General features: G+C 46.1%; 2 protein-coding genes across 11 annotated transcripts in view; one reads left to right on the forward strand and one right to left on the reverse strand.

Moving 5' to 3' along the window:
* Positions 1 to 17,865, forward strand: part of ZNF384 (zinc finger protein 384) — a 33,699-nt gene extending 15,834 nt beyond the window's left edge. For 8 of the 10 annotated variants that reach the window (XM_050967321.1, XM_050967363.1, XM_050967336.1 and 5 more), the window contains 5 exons: positions 12,966 to 13,190; positions 13,917 to 14,099; positions 14,876 to 14,954; positions 15,861 to 16,019; positions 16,195 to 17,865. In XM_050967321.1, coding sequence (XP_050823278.1) covers positions 12,966 to 13,190; positions 13,917 to 14,099; positions 14,876 to 14,954; positions 15,861 to 16,019; positions 16,195 to 16,467 — 919 coding nt within the window. In that variant the 3' untranslated portion in view covers positions 16,468 to 17,865. The remainder of the gene's footprint in view (positions 1 to 12,965; positions 13,191 to 13,916; positions 14,100 to 14,875; positions 14,955 to 15,860; positions 16,020 to 16,194) is intronic. The other 2 variants (XM_050967377.1, XM_050967387.1) reach the window with 1 other exon arrangement.
* The window catches only part of LAG3 (lymphocyte activating 3), a 326,415-nt gene that overhangs the window by 187,261 nt on the left and 111,553 nt on the right, over positions 1 to 27,601 (reverse strand). The window lies entirely within an intron of this gene.

The raw sequence follows: 27,601 nt of genomic DNA on the forward strand, positions 1-27,601 counted from the left end.
CTCATTCACCACTTACAAACAATTGGAGTTATTGAGCCTAGTAGATTTCTATGATTAGCATCAATGTCGTGCTGTAAGTTGATTTTGACTGCTGTGTTGGAGGCTTCACCTGAGGACTTTCAGAAACCTACAGCCTCCTTAACAAAGCTAGATAAGTTGGCTCACATTCTCCTCACTTTATATAGCAGGATTGAAGTCAGGCTTGACAAAGCCCTGGCTGGGATGATTTAGTTGCTTTGAGCAAGAGGTTGGACTAGATGATCTCCTGAGGTCCCTTCCAACTCTGATATTCTGTGATGTATCTAGTTGGACCAGGATGATGTACTTATTTTATGGCATCTGTAGCCTCAGGAAATCCAACCAAATGCAAACAGAAAAGTGTTAACATGTTTGAAGTTTCCAGGAACTGATGTGACTGCTCAGTAATGAGAAGCTAGCATAGGTGTTTGGCAGGTCACTGGTGTGCTTACAAAAAGAAAGCAGGTATTAGTGTTGCTGTCTTGTGGGGAAGATGATGTAGGGTATTGTCTAGTCTTGTCAAACCACCTCAGGTGACAGGAGGACTGTATATGGCTGGGATGGCTAGCTGAGTGTAGGTGGCACATATAGATTTGATAGTATGTACATTAGTGGGATGACTGAACAGTGTAATTAAGAACATGGATACTATACATACCCTGCCATGTGCAGGCATAAAATTTAGTCTTAAGTTTGAATGAAGGGTGGCTTGGGAGACAAAGTTGCTTAAGCTACTTTAATTTTGCATCTCCCTTCTTTCCAGTTTTGTTCTTAGAGTAACCTCCGAATTGTCTGGCTTTCAGATGTTATTTTTAATCTGCAATGCTCTTTTGTACTCCTCATAAACTACTATTATGTATATGAAACCTTGAGTCAAGTCCTTCTTTTGTCTGCTGGACCATGCTGACTTCCTAAAGCTCATACCAGACTCAGAGGAACATTTAGAATCATGTAAAAACTGGATTTAATAACTAAAATACAATACATTGTGTGGTTAAGCACTTGAATCAAAATCCTTGCATACCATTATTATCTAGTTGTGTTTCTGCAGGCTTCTTGCCTCATACGGTTAAACAAGGCCCAGTGAGTGAGGCAGAGGAACTGTTAATTGAACAGTGAGCAGGCAAAAGTACTATTCAGTTGTCTCTGGGCACCAGATGAAGCCAGGGTCTCGTGAATATAAGTGTGATTGTGTTCTTGAAGATAGTGTCACAATCACCCAGATTTATGGGGACAGAGTTAAGGTTGCACATCCACCCTTAACTTTGGCATTTCCATGTTGTGAGGGCTTCTGTGTAACTACACACTGTTAAGGTAATGCATACTGGAAGGAGTAATTTGAACTCCTTTGACATGTTGGAAACTATATAACCCTAACCACTCAGGAAAAAATCCTGGGCTCTACTGAGAATAAATTTTCATTGAAACTCTACAGTGTGCAGTACCAGTTGAGAAAAACAAAACTGTTGAAACACACATACAGTGGGATGAGTAATAATTTTGGGAATATTTATGACATTGTATAAAGGACTTCACCAGCAATTTCTGGGCCTCCCTCTCAAAAAGGACATGCCAAAACAGTGGTGGTTCAGAGACGGAGGGAAAATGATTAGAGGCTTGGGGAGATTGGGACTGTTCAGTTGAGAGAACAGATGCGTGAGAGGAATACAGACTAATGAATGGAGTAGAAAAAAGGTTGATTAAGTTGTCCTTGTTAAACTTTTATCATAATGCAAGGGCAAGGAGACCTTCAATGAAATTGAGAGGCAGCAAATTCAAAAATTTTATAAAAGGAAATTATTTTCTTACCTAAGATAACTTGAACTTTCTTATTATCCATATAAATAACCTATTTTGAATCCAGCTAAGCTCTTAATCTCAATAGGATAATAAGTTCCACTGATTAATTATATATGTGTGTATATAGTAAATACAAATGTATTGTAAAGGTAGATAACTCCTCTTGCTTCAGGCATAAGCCAAATCACTGCTTGGGGTTTGGAAGAAACTTCTCCTTTGGGCAGATTATTTCATAATTGTCCACTAGGTGGCTGCTTACACCTCCCTCTGAAGCATGTGGTACTGGTGGCTGTTGGATACAGGACCCTAGTTTGGGTGGACCATTGGTCGTACGCATTGACAATTCCAGTTTCCAGGTAATATGAAGCTGTCTGGAATACGGATCACTGCCTTCTTGCAGAATTTCCAAAATCTTTTAATACCATCTAGAATTTCATACAAAATTGTTACCACTCCCATGTGTGATACAGTAACTCCTCACTTAAAGTCATCCTGGTTAACGTTTCATTGTTACATTGCTGATCAGTCTGGGAACATGCTTGTTTAAAGTTGTGTAATGCTCCCTTCTAACATCGTTTGGCAGCTGCCTGCTTTTCCACTGCTTGCAGGAGGAGCAGCCTGTTGGAGCTAGCTGGTGGGGGTTTGGAACTAGGGTGGATCGGTAGCCCCCCATCAGCTCCCCTAAGGCTATCAATTGCAGGCTATCAATTGTTGGCAGTTCAGCTGTCCCTCCCCGCACTGCCATGTGCTGCTCCTGCCCTCTGCCTTGGGGCTGCTCCCAGAGACTCCTGCTTGCTGTGCGGGGGGGTAATGTCAGGGTGTCCCCCTCCCCCCTGCTTCTGCACCCCACGTACTCCTTCTCCATATAGAGCAGGGAGGGTACACGAACGGAGAGTGACAGAGAGAGCTTGGAGTAGCACTGGCTGTCTCAACTTCCTGACTTAAAAAGACAATGTACTTAAGAATAGGTCAGCTTACTTAAAGGGGCAGTGTGCATCTCTCTTCTTCCCCTCACCCCCCGCCATGCTGCCTCCCCTCCCTCGTGGTCATGCTGCCTTTTGTGAGAGGCCACATCAACAACGTGTTAACCCTTGAGGGCTCAGCCGAGTGCTAGTTCATCATTTAGCAGCAAGGCATTCCCTGGGAAATATCCCACCTTCTTACTTCACCACCTCAACCAAGCTTCACAATCATTATAGCTATGAACAGTATTAAATTGTTTAAAACGTATACTGTGTGTATATCTATATCATATTTACACCCTTACCTCAATATAACGTTGTCCTCGGGAGCCAAAAAATCTTACTGTGTTATAGGTGAAACTGTGTTAGATCGAACTTGCTTTGAACCACTGGAGTGCGCAGCCCCCCCGCACCCCTGAAGTGTTGCTTTACCATGTTATATCCAAATTCGTGTTGTATCAGGTCGTGTTATATCGGGGTAGAGGTGTAGGTTTTTGTCTGGTGAAAAAAATTTCCCTGGAACCTAACCCTCCCATTTACATTAATTCTTATGGGGAAATTGAATTTGCTTAACATTGTTTTGCTTGAAGTCGCATTTTTCAGGAACATAACTACAACGTTAAATGAGGAGTTACTGTACTATTAGAATAGTGGGAAACGGTTGTTTTACAAAAACACCCAGGAATTATTTTAAATATAGCATGGATGAAATACTCTCTTTAAATGGTTATAATTGCTAAATGCAGACAGATTTTTCACCCAAACACCAAAAGGGCATGTGACCTAAGGATAATCTCTTTCCTCAGCATCAAGTTTCTACTTCCCCTTCTACTCAGGTGCCAAAAAGGCTTTTTAAATAAATCACATTATTTTAAATGATTTTATTCTGAAAATATGGCAAAATTGTTTTCAGTCTGACTTTAAAAAAAACAAACCTCCCTTGGGCGGAGACCGACCTGGAGAATTTCTGGCTTTACGGTGCGCATTTGACAAAGTTTATAAATAATGGAAAGATTAAAGGAGATCCCTTCAGCAGCCTTTATTGGAGGTATTGCAGCATACTGTGACTATAAGAGATATGTTGGTCCAGGTCCGTGACCAGGAGTTTGGCAGCTCTACTGTGTAATTTTGGGCAAGTCACTTCATTCAACTCTGACTGCCTCAGTTTCTCTTTGATGAGGATGATACTGACCTTTCTGTAAAGCTTTCCTAGATTTGTAGATGAAAAGCCATTATACAAGAACTAAAAGGCAACTCCTTTAAGGCCATGGGCCTTGGTGAGGAAAGCAGAGCAACTGAATGAGTTTCTAGGCCGCACTGCTCTGATGCATAATATTTGGTTCAAAAATATTTGTGAAAACTTTTCCTAAAGTGAAAAACATCCCATTTCTCAAACTAATTAACTCTTTACAATGTCCCCACAAACTTGCCTTCTAGCCAGGGATCACACGTACAAAATTTCCCATTGATCAGTTTCATTTTGTCTGAGTGGTAGAGACTCTTATAATGGAAAAAGAGTATTTCCAGTGATTGCACATGTGCATCCTGTTCTTGGTGTATGTGCACACAGCACATGGCCATCAGAAACTTTTTTTTAACCCGTAGGGCAGCTCTAGCATCCTCTGCTCCCACACATTAGTGTGTGCAGGTATAAAGGGCAGAGCTGCCCCTATCCTCCCTCAATTCCTTCCTACTGCTGGTGACAGTTGTTGGAGCCCCTGTTCATTGCCAGAATGGTTTTCTCTGTGCCCTGGTCACTGGGCTTCAATCAGTGCTCTTCTTGCTCAAAGCCTATGCCATTGAGCGACCCATACAATAGTTGTCTTAAGTGCCTGCGCGAAGCATACATGAAAGAACAGCAATTCAAACCTAGGATGAAAAAGCATAGGGAGATGGTGTTCAGACCACCATCGGAGCTGCCCCAGTCCAGTTTGGTGCTGAGAACTGCAGCTTCAGTGAGAAGCATGCCTGGAACATTGTCAGAGTCCTGGCACTGATCATCTTCACACATGCCGAAGAAGAAATAAATCTTCCAAAGAGGTTCTGACCAGGAGAAGATCTCCACCCTTTAAGTCTGGTAGGAGAACGAGTTCAATGGAGTGTATTTGAAATCAAAAGCACTCCCCCTCCAAGTCAGTGCCTAAGTCAGCACACTTGGCTCCAGTACCTTTGAGCCCACCCACCAACTTCAGCGGCATCACAGCAAGGTACAGTGTCCATGCTGGCTACCGTGGAGGGATTCGCAGTGGCAAAGAATTTGCACTGCCTTTTGATGCTGATGCTGCTGGCGGTGCAGGAGTTGGATCCCCCAGCACCAACACTGCAACTTGCGGGATTACACCAGGTGCTTAATTCCCAAACAGTCAGCCCAGTAGTATTGTCTAAGGGGAAGCCAGCAATGATGGTGACACTTTGTCCATCACTAGGTTCTCAGTGCTGGTCCCCAGCACCAACTGAAGCAGCACCTCCATGGTCAGAGGAAGGGGAAACTTTGTCATCAGACTCAGAGGTTGGATCTTACATCTCACAATCTCAGAGCAGAACCAACCAGTCCCCTCTGAGATCTTCTCTCTCTGCCTACCATTGTGAACCCATAATGGGAGCTACCATGGGAATTGTGTCAGGAGGTCACTGGGGTCCAGCCTCATATCAGTGGCCTTCTTGAAACCTCTGGGATTTCCTCCACAACTTCTGGATCCTCCCCTCATGATGCCTACTCCATGCCCTCATCTAGGCAGGTGGTGTCCTCACTCTGAGCTGCTCCATCTTCAGTGTCCAGTACCAGGCCTGGTAGTGAGCATCAGGAAGAGGCACTGGAAGCAGAGGAACAGTCCTGTGGAAGAAATTCAACCCCCTCCAGTCTTGGCTTCCTCCTCGTGCTCTCTGGACAAGGCAGTTTCCTCGGAGGCAATTTCACCCCTCCTGGTAACTTTCAGGCTTATCAGGAATCATTAGAGGGTGGCTTCAGACTTGAGCATTCATGTTTGAAAAGGTCAGGGAGTCCTCACATCTGACATTTTATTAGGGATACGTCCCTCTAGGGTAGCACTGCTAGTTAATGAGGCAATACTAGATTCTATGAAAGCTCTGTAGCAGACCCTTTGTTGCCTCCCAGCTCAAAGCAGGCAGAGAGAAAGTCCTATCTGCCGTTCCAAGGCTTTGAATATCTTTACTCCCACCCACCTTCAGGGTCATTAGTCGTTACAGTAGCTAATGAGCGTGTGTAACAGGGCATCTGGCTGCGTCCTGTCGTTCCCTTCCACCCACCCCCAAAATCAAAGGACACAAAGAGATTGGACTTTTTTTGGAGGAAGATTTATTCAACTGGGGTATTGCAGATTTGAATTGCCAACCAACAGGCTCTGCTGAGGTGGTATGATTTAATTTCTGGGGCTTCGTAGAGAGGTTCAAAGAACTGCTTCCTGAGAATGCTAGGCAGGAATTCTCTTCCTTGGTGAAGAATGGCAGGTTCTTAGTGAGAACATTGCTGCACACTGGACTGGACGCAGCATTCTCAGCATCTAGAACCATGGTTTCTGTGGGTGCTATGTGGGAGATCCCTTGTGGTTACAGTCTTCTGGTCTTCCCTGCAAAGTCCAGAATACTATTGAAGACTTGTCTTTTGAGAATCCTTCTCTGTTCTCAGACCAGGTGGACAGCAAGCTCCAAGGCTAAAGGACCACCTTAAAGATCCTAGGTTTGTACACTCCTGCTCCAGTCAAAAAGCACTGTCGACCTTAGCAGATGCACCTCTGGCAGGACCTGTCAAAAAAAGGCCAGGGGTCATAGGTGCAGACCTCCCCATCCTGTTGCTTTGGCTCCAGCTCCAGGCCCTTCAAGACATCCAGAAAGTGCCAAACAGTCATTTTGGTGGACCTGTCAAGGTCACCATACCAGTCTCCATCTCTCCAGACCCAAATTTCCCCACTTTTGCAAACACTCTGTCCCACTTCCTTGGTGCTTGGTCCCAAATTACTTCGGACCAGTGTGTCCAGTTTGTTTCAGTTCCTCCGTCCCTGTCCCTCTTCCAGGATGTACAATCTCTCCTTCCATGGGGGCCTTAGAGGAGTTCCATAGTGTTTCAGAGGGGGGGAGTTTTATTCCCTCTATTTTTCTAATAGCAAAGGAATGGGGAGCAGTTTCTCAGACCAATTTTAGTGCTGCGTCAACTTAACAATTTCTGTAAAATGATGGTGTTGCATGGCTACATTAGCTTCTATTGTCCCCACAATTCAGGGAGGAGATTAGTATGCTACCCTCAGCTTTAAAGATGTCTGCTTTCATGTGGCAGTCAACCAAGCTCACAGGAAGTACCTCAGATTTCTAGTAAATCAAAATCATTAGCAGTTCACTGTACTACCATATGGCCTGTCACCAGCTCCCTGAGTCTTTACAAAAGGTATGGCAGTAGTAGCTGCATTCCTCAAAAAATTGGGAGTTCAAGTTTAACCCTACCTGGATGGCTTGTCAAGGGTTGATCTAGACGTCAGGTACAGTGCAGTGTATAGCTCATCCAGTCAATATTCAATGCTTTGGGACTGCTAGTCAATGCCGACAAGTCTCTCCTCTCCCTGGTCCAGTTTTATAGGGACTGTACTGGACTCTACTCAAGACAGAGTTTTTCTTCCAGACTAGAGGTTTCAGGCAATTTGATCAATTGTTTTATAGATATGGAAGCTCAGCCGGTCACAACATATGAAATCATTGAGGCTCTTGAGGCATATGGCCTCCTGCATTTCCTTGGTTCGATACGCCAGACTGCTCCCTAGAGTTCTACAGGGTGGGTTGATGTCAGTCTTTTTGCTGAGCTGTCATCTAGACTCAGTGGTGAGGGTGCCTTCCTATGTCCTCACCTCCCTATATTGGTGGATAAGTTCCCTTTGCTGGCCCACAACAGACACTCATGTTAGTGATGCACGCACATGCCCTTGGCTGGGGAGGCCAATCAGGGTTCTCTGTAGACTCAGGGTTTATGGTCCCCAGAGAACTTACCTTTATACATCAGCATCAGAGAGCTGAAAGCTGACAGACTGGCATACCAAGTGTTTCTGCCGCCTATCAAGGGAAACAGCCTGTTAGTCCTCACAGACAACACAGCGGCAATGTTCTACCTCAACACGCAGGGAGGAGCCTGCTGTTCTCTACTCGGTCAAGAGTCAGCTCTGCTTTGGGAGCTCTGCATTGCCAACTTGATAAATATAGAAGCTTCTTGCCTCTTGGGGGTCCAAAATAATTTAGCAGACTGCCTGGGTTAGTCATTTACAAGTTACCACAAGTGATCTCTTCATCCAGATATGGCAGATACATCTTCCATCACGATGAGTTTCTCTAGCTAGATCTAGTTGCATCAAGAACCAGCAGAAAAAGTCAACAGTTCTGTTCCATACAGGATCACAGCCTGGTTCCCTGACAGACATGTGTTTGCTGCAGTGGTCAGGCAGGCTTCTCTGTGCTTTTCTCCCCAATCCTGCATATTCATGTGGTATTACTAAAGATAAGACAAGATAGGACCAGGCCAGAGTCTAACTTATATCCCCAGTGAGACTCCCAACGCTGGTTCTCCACTCTCTTGGCATTGTCTGTGAATCCTTCAATCTCTCTTCCACTAGACTTGGACCCAATCTCCCACGATCACAGTTACCTATTCCATCTGAACCTACAATCCATTCATTTAACTGTATGGATGCTCCTGGCTAGATATTAGAGAGCAGTCTTGCTTGAAAGAGATTTAAGAGATCCTGCTAAATAGTAAGTGGTGTTTTACAGGAGCTACTTACCTCTCTAAGTGGAGACTTTTTTGCATCTTGTCTCACCAGTATGTGATACCACTATCCCATTCTTTGGTTCAACATATTCTGGACTAATTGTACCTGAAACATGAGCTGTTGGCCATTAGTTTGATCAAACTACACGTGGCAGCTGTTTCAACCTTCGACTCAAGGATGGATAATTGCTTTATTTTCTTTAATGACATATCCATAAGGTTTTTGAAAGGCCTAATCAAATTAGATCCTCAGGTGCAAGACCCTGTTCCTCTGTGAGAGCGAAACTTAGTGTTATCAAGCCTTATTGGTCCCTTGTATGAGCGTTTAGCTACTTGCTCTCTGCTGCATCTATAAACAAAGGTGACATTTTTGGTTGCCATCACCTTGGCCAGAAGAGTAGGAGAGCTCTATTGCCTTAATGTCTAGGCCTCTCTATGCTATATCCTTTAAGGACAAAGTTTGCCTATGTCCTCATTCGAGGTTCATCCCAAAGGTAGTGTCATCCTTCCATATCAGCTAGCCAATTTATTTGCCTGCGTTTTACCTGAAGCCATATTAGAGCAGGGAGAAGGAGTGTTTATATACCCTGTATGTCATGAGAACCCTGGCAGGCAAACCTGATTTTTTTTATTGCATTACAAAATTATTTCCAAATGGGAATTCAGTGAATGTTGCTATTTAGATTTGATACTGTGACAATATTCATTGATTTTTTTTTTTAAGGCCTAAAAGGACTGTTGTGATCCTAGAGTCAGACCTCCTGCATCAAATCCAATAACTTACATTTAAACTGGAACAGATCTGTTAGAAAGATATCTAAGGCCAGATTTTCAAAACGGCACTAAGCACACCTAAAAATCTGTCCTCCAGTCGTGACTTAGACTCCAAATGACAGAGTATCTACCACATGCTTTTGTAGATTGTTTCAATGGTAAAATACTCACTGTTGAAAATTTGTCTTATTTCCAGTTTGAATTTTTTTGACCTCTGCTTCTGGCCTGGGATCTCATTATGCACTTATTTGCTACTTTAAAGGGTCCTCTACTCTTGATATTTTCTCCCCCGTATAGTTACTTAGAGACAGTGATCAAATCACCTCTTTGCCTAAGCTTTGAAACAAGCTAATACATTGGACTCCTTCAGTCTCTCAGGCAAACAGGTTTTCCAAACCGTGAATCATTCTTATAGAATCATAGACTATCAGGCTTGGAACAGACCTCAGGAGGTCATCTAGTCCAGCCCCCTGCTCAAAGCAGGACCAATTCCCAACTAAATCATCCCAGCCAGGGCATTGTCAAGCTGGGCCTTAAAAACCTCTAATGAAGGAGATTCCACCATATCCCTAGATAACCCATTCCAGTACTTCACCACTCTCTGAGTGAAAAAGTTTTTTTCTAATTTCCAGCCTAAACCTCCCCCACTGCAACTTGAGACCATTACTCCTTGTTCTGTCATCTGGTACCACTGAGAACAGTCTAGATCCATCCTCTTTGGAATCCCCTTTCAAGTAGTTGAAAGCAGCTTTCAGATCCCCCCTCATTCTTCTCTTCTGCAGACTAAACAATCCCAGTTCCCTCAGCCTCTCCTCATAAGTCATGTGCTCTGGCCCCCTAAACATTTTTGTTGCCCTCTGCTGGACTCTTTCCAATTTTTCCACAAAATCCAAAACTGGACACAGAACTCCAGATAAGGCCTCACCAATGTCAAATAGAGGGGAATGATCACGTCCCTCAATCTGCTGGCAAACCCCCTACTTTTACAGCCCAAAATGCCATTAGCCTTCTTGGCAACAAGGGCACGCTGTTGACTCATATCCAGCTTCTCATCCACTGTAATCCCTAGGTCCTTTTCTGCAGAACTGCTGCCTAGCCATTCAGTCCCTAGTCTGTAGCAGTGCATGGGATTCTTCCATCCTAAGTGCAGGTCTCTGCACTTGTCCTTGTTGAACCTCATCAGATTTCTTTTGGCCCAATCCAATAATTTGTCTAGGTCCCTCTGTATCCTATCTCTACCCTCCAGTGTATCTACCACTCCTCCTAATTTAGTGTCATCTGCAAACTTGCTGAGGGTGCAGTCCATGCCATCCTCCAGATCATTAATGAAGATATTGAACATAACCAGTCTTCTCTGAGCCCTGTCCAGTTTTTTCAACGTCATTTTTGAAGTGTGAATGCCATGATATGCCATGATATTCCAGTAACAGTCTCACCAATGCTGTATGGAGGTAATATTACTCCTACCCAGTGTTCAGCACATCTGCCTGATAACTTGTACAGCCTCTAGTCACATTAGCCCTCCTAACCACAGCATTGCGTTGGGAGGTTGTGTTCAACTGGATGTTCTTTTCTGCATCTGTGTTCAAGCATGTGTTGAGCCATCCTGTAAGTATGAGGTAACAATTCACCCAAAATTTCACGTGCTGTGTCTAAGTCCAGGGTTGAAAGTCTTTGGAAAGTTTGTGGCAAATTGGATAAAACATTTGGGTTAATAAATGAGCTTTTGGTTCTTGGAAATCATTCTAATGCTTCTTTTGGATCTTCACATCTTCAAAACAGTTTAATGTTAACATTCAAAACGTATTCTGCTCTGTTGGTCCTGAAGGAGAACACTGGTGCCTGTGATTGTCTGAGGAGATATTTAGCTTGACTTGAAAAGATTATGGCGCACTCAGGTAGCGTGAGAGTTAGATAGCCGAGTGTGGTGTCAGTGCATTATTTGGATGCATACCTTATACTAGGATCCAGAAAAAAGATTGGATGAGAACCAGGGGAAGATGAATGTGGGAATGACTGAAAAAAGGAGTTAATGAATGGTGGGGGAAAAAGGAGCTCTGAGCAATGGTAGGTATCTGCTCCAGGGAGGTGGGACTTCAGCAACTGGACTTGGAACAAGGGCTTGGCTGGATAGGATCTGTGGAGGTGTCAGGTAAGTGTTGGATAAATGCTTTTCTGCATTGCATATACTAATCAAACATGCATATTTCATAACCGTCACATGGCCCTAATGTGAATAGCTCTGTGTGTGTGTGTGAGAGAGAGAGCGAGAGAGAGAGAGAGAGGGATGGATGGATGGATGGATGGATGGGGTAGACACAAACACATGGAGGGGAAAGGATCTTCTTGGGGAGAGGGAAGAGCCACATCTGAATTTGAGGGGATGTCTGAGAAGAATGGGTTCTAATTCCTGCTGACTCCATGTATCTACTGGGACTCCTGTCACCAAGCAATTCTTCAACATTTTTTAATACTTAAGGAAATTCCCAGACAAAAAAAGTCATCAGTCTGAAGTGAAAGTTGGAATAATCTTTGGATTAGTGAAAAATCCTTTAGGTGGCCTTTTAATTTTCTCAAACCTTAGCCTGGAAGTTTCAAGTGCACATTCTATGGGCATGTTTCAATTTGCTAAAAAACCCACAAAATATTGAAAAGTCTACAAATGAATAGTTAAGGTCATAACATACGTTACTCTGCCCCTGTAGTGGCACCCAGAAGAGTAGCCAGAGACTTAGACAGTCTTACCTTTCCATTGCAGCAGCAATCATTAAAACTTTTAGACACTATTAGACAAATGGTGTCTTGGAGCCATGTGCAGTCCTTGGAAAAAACTTTTCTTTATCAATTACTGATAAATAGCAGACAGAGGTCAATCATTTTCCGCTGTTTAAAGAGCCCATGTGCCACCAGATGTACATACAACCATAGTGCTAATGTGGTCAAACTCCTAGAGCAATATAATGAAATATGGCAGGGCTACGGAAACAATAAAAGTGTTGAGGTGATGAAATATCATGTTTGGTATTCAAGGCACATATGAAACCAGTTATAAAAGCATTCTCTGTACTTCTCATTTTCAACATTCTACTCAAACTGTACAAGTACAATACCTTCTCCAAAGAAGGGGCAGAGTTAAGGTGGTGGTGATCTTAACTGCTTTTGGAGACATTCCAGCACTTCCTGGTCAGCTTTTATTGTGAAGTGGAACCTTAACCTAGAAATCCCAGGTTTTCTGTCCTTTTTTCACCCCCCAACAAATAAATAATAGATGAACAAAGTTTTTTGTCTGGGAATTTTTATTTCTATTCCCATCATACCTATCTGCTTATGCCCTTTCTAGGGTGCTGTCTTGTCTCCCATTTCTCATCTCTTCACCAAGCTAAGTGGATTTAGCTCTGACTCTCCCAAGAACTTGACCAGCCTGGTCCCTGCAGTGTGTCTGTGGCTCTTCTCTGATCTCCCCCAATCGGTTGCTCTTTTTCTGAGATTGAGAAGCCCACGGCTGAGCACAATATCCCAGGTGGGGTCTCCCCAGAGACACAGAGGGACATTAAGCCTCTGGTAGTGAGGACCCCACCCTGTTAATTTTGGTACATGTTGGGGCCTGCCCCATATGACACTCTTTCTTCCCCTCATCCTGGTCCCAGGTGCCGGATGTGTTCGCTGACGTTCTATTCCAAGTCGGAGATGCAGATCCACTCCAAGTCTCATACGGAGACAAAGCCACACAAGTGTCCTCACTGCTCCAAGAGCTTTGCCAACAGCTCCTACCTGGCCCAGCACATTCGCATCCACTCAGGGGCCAAGCCCTACACTTGCAGCTACTGCCAGAAGGCCTTCCGCCAGCTCTCCCACCTGCAGCAGCACACACGGTAAGGGTGGAGAAGGCTGGGGCCTTGCTCACTGCATGTTGCCGTCATCCCAGCATGCTGCAAACACACTAGGCTGGGGTAGGTTTCAGGAAAAAACGAGGAGTCCTTGTGGCACCTTAGAGACTAACAGATTTATTTGGGCATAATCTTTCGTGGGCTAGAACCCAGTTCATCGGATGCATGCAGTGAAAAATACAGGAGTAGGTGACGAGCAGTCACTGTGTCCCATAGGCTGGGTATCTCCTACACACACCAGTTCTGTAGTGCTCCCAAACATGTGGGGACTGTTGCCACAGTGAAAGTCAGGACAGCCTGTTCTTAGGGGCATCTGAAGAGTGGTGATACTTGCTGTGAATCCTAGCCTGACATTACCAGTGGGAGTCTTGAGTAGATATAGGGCAGTCCACTTCGCCCTCACCCCCAACACAGCTCTGCCTGTACCACCACCTGTCTTGCCACCCCTCTGCTATTCCAGTCCTGGGCTTCCCACACACAGCTCTGCCAATGCCCCTCAGTCTAGACTGTCCAGCTCCTCTCTCTGGCCCCCTGGTGCAGACAGGCCTTGATTTCGTACACCCTGGAGGTGTGTGTGTTCAGTCCACGTCTGGAGTTCCTGTGTAGCCAGGTAGCGTGGTGCTGTCCCACCCCCTTTGTGCCCTAATTCCATCCACACTAGCCAGATGGTGGTCGTGTCCAACTGCTGCTGCTCCTCCTCCTCTTCGGCAGGATCCACTCCAAGCTTCACACAGCGATTGTCAAGCCGCACAAGTGTCCTCACTGCTCCAAGAGCTTCGCCAACACGTCCTACCTGGCCCAGCACCTCCGCATCCACTCGGGGGCCAAGCCCTACACCTGCCGCTACTGCCAGAAGGCCTTCCGCCAGCTCTCCCACCTGCAGCAGCACACACGGTAAGGGCCACAAGAGCCTGGGGCCTGGCCCTGGCCCTGCCCACCCCCCGTCGCCGGCATGCACCTGTGGAGTACTCGCGCCGAGCATGCAGGGGGGCGGGCAGGGGATGCAGCAGTCTGCACCCCCAGGAGGACGCGGCCCACCAGAGAGAGGATGGAGTGGAGGCTGCGCAGGAGACACTGACCACGTCAGGGCAGAGGTTGGCACATTCTGGCCTTGGGGGATCCTTGGTCTTGCACCATGGGGGGCACAGAGAGAGAGACATTGGTCATGAGGGATCCCAGCCTGGCACTATGGGGGTTGGGCACTGAGACTGAGTGTGTGGAAGCTTTCCCTGGCATTGCAGGGGGCGCAGAGACACAGATATCACCCTGAGAGGCAGAGATTTTGTGTGCGCCTGAGGAGGAGCATGTCTTCTGGCACTGTATGGGCAGAGATGCACCTTAGTCATGTGGACACTATGCTGGGGACAGAGAACCTGGACATACAGCCACTTCTCCCGGCACTGCTACAGATACCAAGCTGGCCTGTCACTCCTGTCCTGTCATCCTCTGTACCCAGCCTGATCCTATATAATCTCCCCAGTTTCTCTTCTAGCTGGGCATAGGAGCAGAGCAGGGCCCCCTTGTCTCAGTGAGGTTAGAATAGTGTCTGCGGGTAGCATTGCACCCATTCCTGCTTGAGTGGCTATGGGATCTTGTCAGGGCATCAGGCCATGGGGATCCATTTTGACGACTTGTTCACTGTTTCCTATTTGTGTCTTCCTCCCTGACAGCATCCACACTGGGGACCGACCCTACAAATGTGCCCACCCAGGCTGTGAAAAGGCTTTTACCCAGCTCTCCAACCTGCAGGTGAGGGTGTGAGCTTACCCCAAGCCCCAGTGGGGAGATCACACGGGGCTGTAGGGGAGGAGAGCAGGGAAATCCAGGGCGGCTGCTCCAGGTATGGTGGAGTTGCAGCAGAGGAAGAGACTTGCAGCATTGCCACCCCCCAAAAAAGCCCTATAATAAGAGATATTGAAAAATATTGGGTTCTTTTCATTTGCTGTCTGGCTTTTGAGGTCACATGGTCAACCTTTTCTTCCCTATGATACTCTGGAGCTGGGGCTCTCGGGAGAACATCAGATATTCTGAAACGTGTGGTAAAGTCACAGGAGCTGGTAGCACTGCCCTTGCCCCCATGGCGTGGAGGGAAAAGAGAAGAGCTGGGGGACCAGAGGGATCAGAGACGTCACAGTTCATGGGCTGGACTGTTGGCTTCTTTAGTATTCTGGAAGAGGGGGTGAGCAACATGTTAAGGGAGGTCATAGGCGACCCTAAATGGGGAGGAGCTGTAAATAACAAGGAGGGCCAGGAATAAAGGGGCTGTGGAAGAGGAGTTCAATGTATAAGGTTAAAGTGAGTCAGGCAGTGGTGAGAGCCTAGGAGAGCAATGTGGGATGTAAGAAAGGAGTTGAGAGGAAGGGGATGGAGGTAGGGAAGGACAGAGGAGAGGGGTAGGAGTGTAGCCTGTTGAGGGTTGGGAGATTCCCCTCTTAAAATACAGCCGTAAACCAGCAGGAGGGAGACTGGGATGGTGAGGGACAAGAACTGAGAGCTTCTCCCCAAGGAACGAGCCCAGAGCCCAATCACTTGGGATACTGGGAATAAGGAGGCCTGTGGCCTGAGAAGTAGGAGGTCATGAGGGGGCATCTTCAGCATTAACATCTAATTCCCCTCCCCCCACTCTCTCTCCCTCCTTCCTCCACCCCTCTGCAGTCCCACAGGCGGCAGCACAACAAAGACAAACCGTTCAAGTGCCACAATTGCCACCGCGCATACACAGATGCTGCCTCGCTGGAAGTTCACCTGGCTACGCACACAGTGAAGCACGCCAAGGTCTATACGTGCTCCATCTGCAGCCGGGCCTACACCTCAGTGAGTATCACTGACGGCAGGGCAGGCATGGAGTCACTCCCCTGGTGGGCAGAGGTTTAGTCGTCGTCCCTGAGAAGGTGCTGGGTGGGAGAGGGCTTGAGATCTGTCCCCAGTGGATCACTGATGCCTGCTTTCCCAGGGGCTCGCTCTCACCCTGATTCCTTCCCCCCCACAGGAGACATACCTGATGAAGCACATGCGGAAACACAACATCCCTGACCCACAGCAGCAAGTGGCACAGGCTCAAGTTCAGGCCTCCCAACAGCAGCACTTCCAGCCGCAGGGTGGTGGGGCAGCAGGGGGCCCTTCTGGAGACACTAACCCCCCCAACCCTCCATCCCATTGCTCCTTTGACCTGACCCCTTACAAGACTTCAGAGCACCACAAGAACATCTGCCTCACAGTCAGCACCAGCACCATCCAGGTGGAGCATCTTTCCAGCTCCTAAGAGCGACTTTGACTCAGGGAGCAGAAAGCCTCTCGTGCATAGCCTATGCCCAGGGGCAATGCTTGTGCAAAGGCCCCTCCTTGTGCAACAGCCTCTGGCCTCTCCTTGTGCAACAGCCTCTCCTGGCAGTGTACCCTGTGAATGGCAGCCCCTGGAGTGATAGCCTGTCTCCACAGGCATCTTATGCAACAGCCTGCTCCAAAGAGGGGATACTCTCACCTGCAAGAGCCCCTTTCCTGTGCTGGGAGCCAGTTCCTCACACATGAGCCCCTGAGTTCACACACACAAGAAAGGCCTCATTTTTGCCTCCTGTATAATTTTAAAACATGTCTTGAAGGCTGGTGGAGGGGGTACCCTCTGGGCCACATGTGGCGGGATGGGATGGAAAGAGGCTGTTTTTGTGCAGAGAGGCTTGAACGCATGCTGGCAGCAGAGCATTGACGGTTCTGACAAGGTTCACTGTGTGGGTTTTTTTTAGGATTTTCTAATGTGGCTAAAGGAAAACATTAACTCCCTTCTCCTACCTGTGGAAGTGAGGAGGGGTCAGTTCTCTAGCCCTAGGCTAGGATAATTCCCCTGTTCCCTGGGTGAAAGGGAGAACTTTTGAGGACAGGGGAGGTGATGTGTATTCCCTGGGTTTGACATTGCCTAAGCTGTTGGAGGATGTGGGAGGGCTGCAATTTCTCTTCTTCCCTACTGGAGAACATGGGCAGGGTCTGTGTCTGGTCCTGCTGCCCTGTCTGCCTCCCAGCTGTAGGAGAGAGACCACCCCACAGAGATCCAGGGGAGTGGGTTCCAGGTCGCTGCTGGGCCTGCCCTTTCTGGATAATGCAATAGTAGCTCAGTCTCCATCTCCCCCAAAAAGAGTCTGCAGGCAGCATCAGGAAACCAAAAAAGCAGTGGGAGGATAAGAGACTGCCACAATGCTCATTGCTTACCCCTCCCATGTCCCCTTCCCAGGAACGAGGGGCAGGGGTTCTGACCCTCACCCTTCCTCCGCTCAGTTCAATAGTCTCGCTTCTGGTTCCCAAAGCAGGAGGCGAAACAGACCAGCCTCTTCAAAGAGGCAGGAAAAGGCTAATTCCTCCTGCTCAAGTCTCATCATGGGCATTCTTCCAGGCTCCCTCTTGCCAAAACGGGCTGGACTCACATGGTAATGGTGGCCTCTTTTAGAAACAGGACCAGATGGATTCCCCCGGAGGTGGACAATTGAGGGAAGGGTACAGACACCCCAACAAGGAGAGACCAAACCAATGAGAAGGGGGAGCTGCCAAGAATAAACTGAAAGCCCTTTGAATTTATTAAAAAAAAAAAAATCTATTTCCTACCCCTGGCCCGCTCTGTTCTTGCTGTAACTGTTTCTATCTCTGTGTTTATAAAATGCATTATCCAGGCAAATTTTTATTTTCAATCTTTGTGTCTCCCCCCTCTTTCCTCTTTCTCTTTTTGTCTTTGAGTTATTTTCAACGTCCCCTTTTTTTGGTCCATATGATTTCTGGATTGTCATTTAATTATCTGTCTGGCTTTTAATTGGATCATGAAGGCTGGCTTAGAAGAAAGAGAACAAGGAAGTAAGAAAAAAATTATGTATTGAAACTAAACCCCCAAAACCCAAGCTTCTGTATAAACTACTGCGGAAGGGTGGGTGGTTTACAACACTGTGTAGAAAGAAATTGGTGTAAAAGGCTTACTGGGGCACAGAGGTGCTGGTGTGAGCATGAACGTCTTTCTGCCCCTATGCACAAGGTAAGCGAGCAAGAATTGTGTGTTTCTGCCTGTGTGCACCAGCGTATCTATGTGAGCAGCTGTATAAATGTGCATCTCTGCCTTTGAGTGTGAACAGTTTTGACAGAGAGGAACATACTCCTCCCTCTGTGTGCTGGGCATGAGTGGGCTGGAGTTGTGAGCGTTACGTCCTTATGCTCCTTTGCTGCAAATGGCTGTGGGATTGTATCATCAAATTTTAGGCCAGAAGGGACCATTCGATCATTTAGTCTGATCTGTATATTGCAGACCATTACATTTAACCAGTTACCCCTCTGTGGAACTCAATCACTTTTGTGTTTGGCTAAATCCTATCTTCCAGAGAGGCATCCATACTTGATTTGAAGAGGTAGAGAATCCACCACTTCCCTTGGTAGTTTGTTCCACTAGTTACCCTCACTGTTAAAAATTGTGCCTAATTTCTAATTTAACTTAGTCTAGCTTCAGGCTGTAGCCAGCGGTTCTTGCTAGATTAAAGAGCTCTTTAGTACCCAGTATTTTCTCCCCATGGAGATAGTTTGATACTGAAATCAAGTCACTTCTCAGTCTTCTGTCTGAGAAGATGAACAGATGGAGCTCTTTAGGTCTGTTACTGTAAAGTATTCTCCACAGCCCTGAAATCACTTTTGTGGCTCTTCTCTATGCTCTGTCTAGTTTCTCCACATCCTTAAAATATGGACTCCAAAACTGGATGCAGTATTCTGGTGTCAGTCTGACTAATACTGTGTACAGGGGTAAAATCACCTCCTTCCTTCTGCTCAGTACTCCTCTGTTTATATATCTAAGGATCTTATTGGTCCTTTTTGCATCACTGGGAGTTGCTTGTCTGTTGTGAGACTTAAATCCCTTTCAGTGCCCCTGCTTTCCAGAATACAGTCTGTAGGTGTGAGCAATCATTCCTTGTTCCTAGGTGTATAACTTTGCATTTGGGTGTATTAAAACACATTTTGTTTGAATGGGCCCAGCTTACTAAGCAATTCAGATTGCTCTGTAGAACTGCTCTGTCCTCATTCTGCCAATCTTTGTGTCATCAACAAATTGTGCAGACAGTGATTTTTATATTTCCAGATCACTGCTGAAAATCTGGCCTAGTGGCAATCACTGTGGAACCCCTCTAGAAACACTTCTCTTCAGTGTGAATTTTCCACTGCCAACTACTTTTTGAGATCTATCAGCCAGTTTAACGTGCTCTAGTGATATTATATAGTGCTATTTTTTAATCAGAATGTTCTTGTGCTGTACTAAGTCAAACACCTTACAAAAATCTGTCTGATACATATATGCAGTTATCTTTTATGAACCAAAATTTTAATCACAACAAAGAATGAAATCAGATTTGCATGACAAGACCAGTTTTCCATGAAATCATCTTGACTGGCATTCATGATCTCTCCAACCTTTTAATTCTTTATTAATAGAATCCTATTTTTAGTTTTTCTATTATTTTTCTTGGAATTGTTGTCAGGCTAACCAGTCTATAGTTATTTCAGTCAATCCTGTGACATTACCCAGGGTACAGTCTGAACTGTTGAACAGCTGTCCCCCCTAAATTCTCCAGCCTGGGATGCTTTTTATACTGCTGTGAGAGCAACCAGTCCTGATCTCCTCTCACACAGCCTCCAGCATGTAAATTACCTCCAGTTATACAGTATGAGTGCTATGGTCAGCCACTCATTAATACATGGCGAGGCAACACCAGCAAATTCCCAGTCCCAGACTTCCCCCAGAAATGTGTTGTACTGCCCAGCCCTCTCCTGGACAACACAAGCTCATACAAAGTCTTTTATTTATTAATAGGAAATGATATGCACAAATCCTGTTATCTCAAATAGTTTCCCAAACACTTGAATCCAAGCACACTGGTTTAGATAAGACCATAAAACAAGTTTATTAACTATAGAAAGATTTTAAGTGATTACAAATAATGAGGCATAAAAGTCAGAACTGGTAACAAAGAAATAAAAAGTAAAATACAACTAATACCCAATTTAACAAGCTAAGTGAATTGAAAGCAAAAGTCTCACCCCATGCTTCAGCAGTCATACTGGCTGGCTGACTTCCTCAGTACAAAGCAGTTTCTTTGTTTCTCATGTGTTGCAGCTACCGTGGGTAGAGAGAGAGGGAACATCTGTTCCCCATTCTGGTATCTTTTCCTATTCTTTGAGAATCGTCTCCAGCTGGGGTTCAGGAGACAAGAAGTCTGTGGGGACTGGAACCTCCAGCTGATCCTTTGCCAAGAGGTTAATTTCTCACTTACACCCTTTTTCCTGCCAAAGAATGGCCACTCAACCAGGTGATAGTCCATTTGATTTCATTGACACCTGACTGAGGCATCAGTTTGCCTTTTGTCTCTGAGGAACTAGTTTGTACCTGCTTCCCCAGATTTGGAATGTCTTAACATTATACAGGCAGTCCTCAGACTTACGACACAGTTGGTTCCTGAAAATCTCATCTTAAATTGAAAACGTAACGTGAATTTCCTGTAGGATCAATGTTGGATCGAGTGTCATAAAGTTGAACTTGACATCTTAAAGTCGAAATACAATGACAATTTATAAATGTAAGTGCCATTTGTCGTAAGTCAAATGTCATAAATTTGAGGACTGCCTGTACAGTAGAATCTTATAAATTGTTGCCAAACATATTTTGCCAGGACAATAATGATCAGCAAATTATGAGTCTTTAAATGATACCTCACAGGACATACTTTGTACAAAATTTATCATAGTTTTGTAAAAGGGGTGAATATAAGGGTACAGACTGTCAGACATCCCACTTCCCCTTCTTGAATATTGGCATGCCAACGTCATGCCAATCTTCTAGAATTTCCTTGGTATTCTGAGAGTTATTAAAAATTAACCTTAATGGGCCAGAGATCTGAGCCAACCCTTTTGGGATTCTTACGTGCAAGTTATCCAGGCCTGCTGATCAAAAAATGTGTATCCCTTTTAGAGGATATTTAACATCCTCCTTAGTTATTAATGGATTAGAAAGCATTTTATCATCACTTACATCATCCTGCTTCTTTCCAAATACAGAACAGGAATATTTATTGAACATTTATCCTTTCCTGCATCATTAACAATTCTGTCATCTCCATTTAGTAATGGGCTGATGCGATTGATTGGATTTCTTTTATTCTTCTTTGAGTGGTTGCTCATATCAATTTCAGTTAGGTGCATGTGCGCGCCTTGTGCATGGATGTTGGAAACTTTTTCCCTAGCAGCTACCCGGTGGGCTGGCTGGGGAGCACCCTGGAGTGGTGCCGATATGGCACTCTATATAAAACTCTGCTGGCCTGACCCCCTTTCGTTCTTGTTACCGCCTGTGACAGTTCTTGGAACAATGGTCTCTTGTTTATCAAGTGTTCCGCTAATTCCTAGCTTTCTCTTATCTTCATAGTTACCTGTTAGTTGTTTGTTGATAGTTATCTTAGTTTTAAAATGTAGTTTAGTGGTTATTGTAGTGTAGTAGTTGGGTGCAGTTCCGCCCTTCAATGACTGCCCTGTGGGACTCTGGGGCATGCCATCCCAAGGCTTCAAACCCTGCAGTTGTAACAAGCCCATACCCACAGGCGATCCCCACGACTCCTACCTTAGGTTTCTGGGGGAGGACCATCAAGCTGACAAGTGCAAGATCTGCAAAGCGTTCAAGCCCTGAACAAGAAAAGAGAGGGAAATCCATCTCAAGCAACTCCTCATGGAATCTGCATTGTGTCCCTCCCAAGACATGGGACCAAGCGCCTCGGTGCGCAGTGTTCCCCCAATGGTACTGGCCACGGCACTGCAAAAGATCCCGTGCCTGCCTCGGCACTGACGAGCTCCTGCGCCCCAAAGGTGTCCATCCCGGTACTGCTCTCACTCCCCGGTCACTCGAAAAAAGCAAGCCTTGGGAGGACCCTCCATTAGGCTCAAAGTGGTCGCTGCAGCCCCAGCCAAGCAAACTTGGGACCAGGCCTCTAAACCTGACAAAGCCGCTAGACAAATGCCTTCCACTCCAGATACCCTTGAGGCCGCCAGAGGGCTCATTGAAATGACGGCACCGGTGTCCCCAATTCAAGCATCGGCTGCGGGCCAAGTCCCGGTACTGTCTAGGGGAAAACTGGTGATGTTTGGACTGTCAGCTCTCAGACCAGCATCTCCACACCACTCTGAGTCCCGGCGTCGTTCGGAGTCTCGGCACCACTCCACGTACTGGTCTGACTCACAACACCGGTTAGACTCACGGCGCTGGTCCCACAACCCCAACCTTCAGAACTGTTCACACTCGAGGTCACCGTCAACGCCAGAATATGGTCCCGCTTGACGGCCAGATCGTGCTTGGCAACCTCATGGCACCGTTCAGACTGAAACCGTTCAGGGCACCAATCCCCATGCTGGCTGTCGCCACGGCACCAACCGTGTGGGCTTTCCTCCCCAAGGCTTGGCGCCTGGCTATAACAAGCATAATTACCAACCTCTGCAGGTTTCCCACCACCACAGCAAGGCAGTGTCTCAGGTTGCTGGGTCGCATGGCATTCTGCACCTATGTGGTGCAATACGCCAGACTAAGCCTCAGGCCTCTCCAGATGTGGTTAGTGGTATATTGACCAGGCCACAACAATCTAGATATAGTGCTCATGGTCCCAAGATGCACACTCGACTCCCTACGTTGGTTGGCTGGATCCCCATATGGTGGGTGCCGGGGTCCCATTCCATCCCTCTCAACCCACCCTGACCCTGGTTACAGACGTATCTGCCCTGGGATGGGGGGTGCACCTCAGGAGCCTGACAGTGCAGGGTTTATGGCACAAGAATGAGTTGCCCCTGCACATCAATATCAAGGAGCTCAGGGCGATTCGCCTTGTAAGCAGGGAAGGAATGCTTGGCATGCAAGACTGTTGCATAGCAGTCTGAAAAGACAATACCACGGCCATGTTCTATCTGAACAAACAAGGCAGAGCCTGGTCATTGCAGATCTGCCAAGAAGCCCTTCCCTGTTTAGCCCACTCCATCCATCCTTCAGGCCTCATACCTGCCGAGTGTCCAGAATGTACTGTCTGACAGCTTGAGCAGGCATTTTCTCATGCACGAATGGTCGATTTGCCCGGACATCATTCACTCTTTTTTCCGCATCTGGGGGTTTCTCCAAATCGACCTGTTCGCTTTGCGGACCAACAGGAAGTGCCCAGCCTTCTGCTCCTTCCAGGCTCACAGCCCGGGCTCAATCGCAGATGCCTTCCTGATCACGTGGTCAGACCAACTGCTTTATGCCTTCCCACCATCTCCGCTGGTCCACAAGGTGTTCCTCAAGGTCCGCCAGGATAAGGTGGACGTCATATTGGTGGCCCCTGCCTGGCTGTGTCAGCGTTGGTACCCTATCCTGCTGGACCTGTCAATTTGGGCTCCCCTACACCTGCCTCTCAGTCCCGACCACATCTCACAGAACCATGGTAGTCTCCTACACCCGGACCTTCAGTCGCTCCACCTCACAGCCTGGAGGATCCGTGGTCGAACCAGGCTGAGTGTGCCAGTTCGGACTTGGTAAGGCGGGTGCTCCTGGAAAGTCGCAAGCCTTCAATTAGACTTACAAAGCTAAATGGAAAAGGTTTTCCAGCTGGTGCGCTCAGCAGAAGGTGCCCCCACTTCAGGCTTCAATCCTGTGCATCCTGGACTGTCTGATGTTCTTGAAGGACCAGTACTTAGCTTTTGGATCCCTTCAGGTTCACCTCACAGCCATTTCTGCGTTCCACCCAGAAGCAGCTGGGCGCTCAGTGTTTGCACATCCAGTCGTGCGGCGTTTCCTCAAAGGCTTGGAAAAAATGCATCCTCCAAGGAAGCCGCCTGTGCCTACCTGGGACCTTAACTTAGTTCTTTCCTGCCTTATGGGCCCTCCTTTCAAGCCGCTGGCCTCCAGCTCACTTCTCTATCTTTCCTGTAAGGTTGCCTTCTTAATGGCCATCGCTTCGGCACGTCCGGTGTCTGAGGTACGGGTTCTCATGTGTGAACCGCCTTATACCATTTTTCATAAAGATAAAGACTTCACCCAGCTTTCCTGCCAAAAGTGGTGTCCTGTTTCCATGGAAGTCAGCATATTTTCCTGCTTTTTTTTTTTTTTTTTTTTTTTTTTAACCCAAAACCACATGCCAACCTTCGGGAACAATGCCTCCATTTGCTGGACGTTAGCAGGGTGCTCGCTTTCTATATAGACCTAACAAAGTCATTCTGTAAGACAACCCAGTTGTTCATCGCCATTGCAGAGCCGATGAAAGGTGCACCGGTCTCCTCCTAGTGGATGTCTTCGTGGATCACCGCATGTATTCATACCTGCTATAACTTGGCTAACGTCCCTCTGCCTGCTGTCACGGCTCACTCCACAAGAGCTCAGGCATCGGCAGCAGCCTTTCTAGCAAACGTTCTCCTCCAGGAAATCTGCAGGGCTGCCACATGGTCCTCAGTGCACACCTTCATGTCCCACTACGCCATTGTTCAGCACTCTCGCAATGATGCAACCTTTGGCAGAGCGATTCTTCAGTCTGCGGTTCCTTGACTCTCACCTCACCTCTGAGGTAAAGCTTGGGAGTCACCTAACTGGAATTGATATGAGCAAGCACTCGAAGAAGAAAAAACAGTTACTCATCTTTCTGTAACTGTTTTTTTTTGAGATGTGTTGCTCATATCTATTCCATTTTCCCCCCCCCCCCCAGCGGAATAGCCGACAAGAAGGAACTGAAGTGGGGGTTGGGCCAGCAGGGTCTTATATAGAGTGCCATATTGGCGCCATTCCAGGGGGCTCCCCAGCCAGCCTGACAGGTAGCTGCTAGGGAAAAATTTCTGACGTCCATGCATGCGGTGCGTGCCTGCTCCTAACTGGAATAGATATCAGCAACACATCTCGAAGAACAACAATTATAGAAAGGTGAGTAACTGTTTTTTTTTCCCTCATATACTTTAAAAATGCCTTCTTGTCCTTAGCTCTACCAGCCATGGACTTTTTCTTAATGTTTTTAGATTCCCTTATCAATTGCCTACATTTCTTAACTTCTAATTTATATAAATTGCTATATTTATTCCACCCTTTTCCATTTTTTACATATATTATTTCTAATTGCTGTCTTCACTTCACTGAACCAGGATGAGCTTTTATCCAAAGTTATTCTTGTGACTGTGGAATCGTGACTTTTTGGCCATCAAATAAATTCTTAAAGAACTCCCAATTTTCAGTCACGTTTTTCTGTCTGAATATTTTCTCCCAATCAGTTTCACTGATAGTTTTCCTCAGCTTTGGGAAATTAGCCCTTCTGAAGCACCAAATCACATATTACTGGTTGGGACCATCCTCTCTTTTCCTGTATTGAATGTAATCAGGTAATGATCACTGGTCCCTAGGCAACTGCCAACTTCCAGTCCAATGATTTGGGTGCAATACCTTATTTGTTAGAAAATCATCATCTATAATTTTTAGAAACTAATAATTTCTACTGGCTATGTGAGTCCTCTAGCTAGTGTCTTGCAAATTGAAGTTCTCTGTATCAACACAGTTTTTCTTTCTGTGCATCAGACAGATGTTTAAGGAGTAACATCCTGTTTGGTTTGATTCAGTGTTCTGTAGCAGACCACCTTCGGCCTTGTCAGGACATTGATTCCCATGCATTCAAATTCAATTATTTTTTTGTGAATTATGTACTCCTTTTCTGTGTACTGGGCATAAGGGGCTGTGAAATTGTCCTGGCCCTCTATTGGGTGTGAGTATGAGCAGCTGTTAGAGAGGTGAGAATGATGTGCTGGGTGTCAGCCTGACGCTGTAAGAGTGTAAGAATTGTGTGCTCCTTCCCCTGTGCATGAATGGCTTGTTAGGAGAAGCACATGCTTTTTCCCTATTCCTCAGAGAGGGAGTGAAATGGCTATGGGATTATGAGAACAGTGTTCCTGTGGATGAAATCTGGGGCTAAATAGCAATGGGAGTGTGATATTCATATGCTGCTGCTCCAGAAGTGAATCAGTGACTATGGACTATGAGAATTATGCAGTATTGTCCCACTTGCAGGGAGTATTAGTATGAATGAGTATGGGAATGGAAGGATAAACATATCTGTTAGTGGGTGTGAGAATTATATAGCCACCAGAGTTTATGAATCATACTCCTTCCTCTGGCTGCAGGTTGAGTATGACCTGCCATTGAGGTGTGGGAGGAAGTAGGTGTAAATGAGAGAATTCATACGTTCCTGCTCTGGAAATGGACATCTGGAAGGAGAGTGAATCGGTGTTCTTGTCCATATGCACTGGGACCGGAGTATGGGCAGCTGTAGGTATGTGGTAACCATGCCCAGTCCATGTAACCAAATGTGAGATGTGTGTGCATCTGCTGCAGTGAACTGGAGCCTGACCGAGCAACATGGGAGAATCATGCACTCCTGTTTTTGTGTACCTAAGGACTGAGTGTGAGCCACTGTGGGAATGAGTTGTTCTGCCCCTGTGCACCAGCATGGGTGTGAGCAGCTGGGGAATGTATCAATTGTGTGTTCCTGCTCCTGTGCACCAGGAGCAGCCAGTCAGAGACTTGCACACTGGACACAAGATTTTTTTCTGTTAAGATGAAACTGACTGCAGGAATTGTTTTATAATCAGTATAAAACCTCTCAATGCAGTGTTAAGGGCATCTGATGGATGTGCACCAAGTCTCAGAATCGTTGAAGTGTAGGGCTCAAGAGGTCATCTAGCCCAGCCCGCTGTGTTGAGGCAGAACCAAATCTACTTAGAGCATTTTTTTGTCCAACCTGTTCTTTAAAAACCTTCAGTGATGGAGATTCCACAACCTCCATTGGAAGTCCATTCCAGTGCTTAATATACTTGTAATTAGTAAGGTTTTTTACTAATATGTAACCTAAATCTCTCTTGCCACAGATTAAGACCATTACTTCTTGTTTCATCTGCAGTGGACATAAAGAAAAATTGATCACACTCGTTCTTTATAACAGCCCTTAACATATTTGTAGATTATTTTCAAGTCCCGCACCTCCCCCAAGTCGTCTTTTCTCAAGACGAAACATACCCAGTTTTTAACCTTTCCTCATAGGTCAGATTTTCTGAATATTTTACCATTTTTGTTGCTTTCCTCTGAACTCTCTCGTTTGTCCCCATTTTTCTTAAAGTGGGGTGACCAAAATTGGACACTGTTAGCTGAGGCCACACCAGTGCTAAGTAGAGGGGATGATTACCTCTAGCATACAACAGTCCTGTTAATACACCCCAGAATGACAATTGTCTTTTTCCATCAGCATCATGTTGTTGACTCATTCATTTTGTGATCCACTATAATCCCCAGATCCCTTTCTGCAGTACTTCACCTGGCTAGTTATTCCCCATTTTGTATTTGTGCATTTGTTTTTTCC

Source organism: Gopherus flavomarginatus, chromosome 1 (genome assembly GCF_025201925.1).
Source record: "Gopherus flavomarginatus isolate rGopFla2 chromosome 1, rGopFla2.mat.asm, whole genome shotgun sequence".
NCBI lineage: Eukaryota > Metazoa > Chordata > Testudines > Testudinidae > Gopherus > Gopherus flavomarginatus.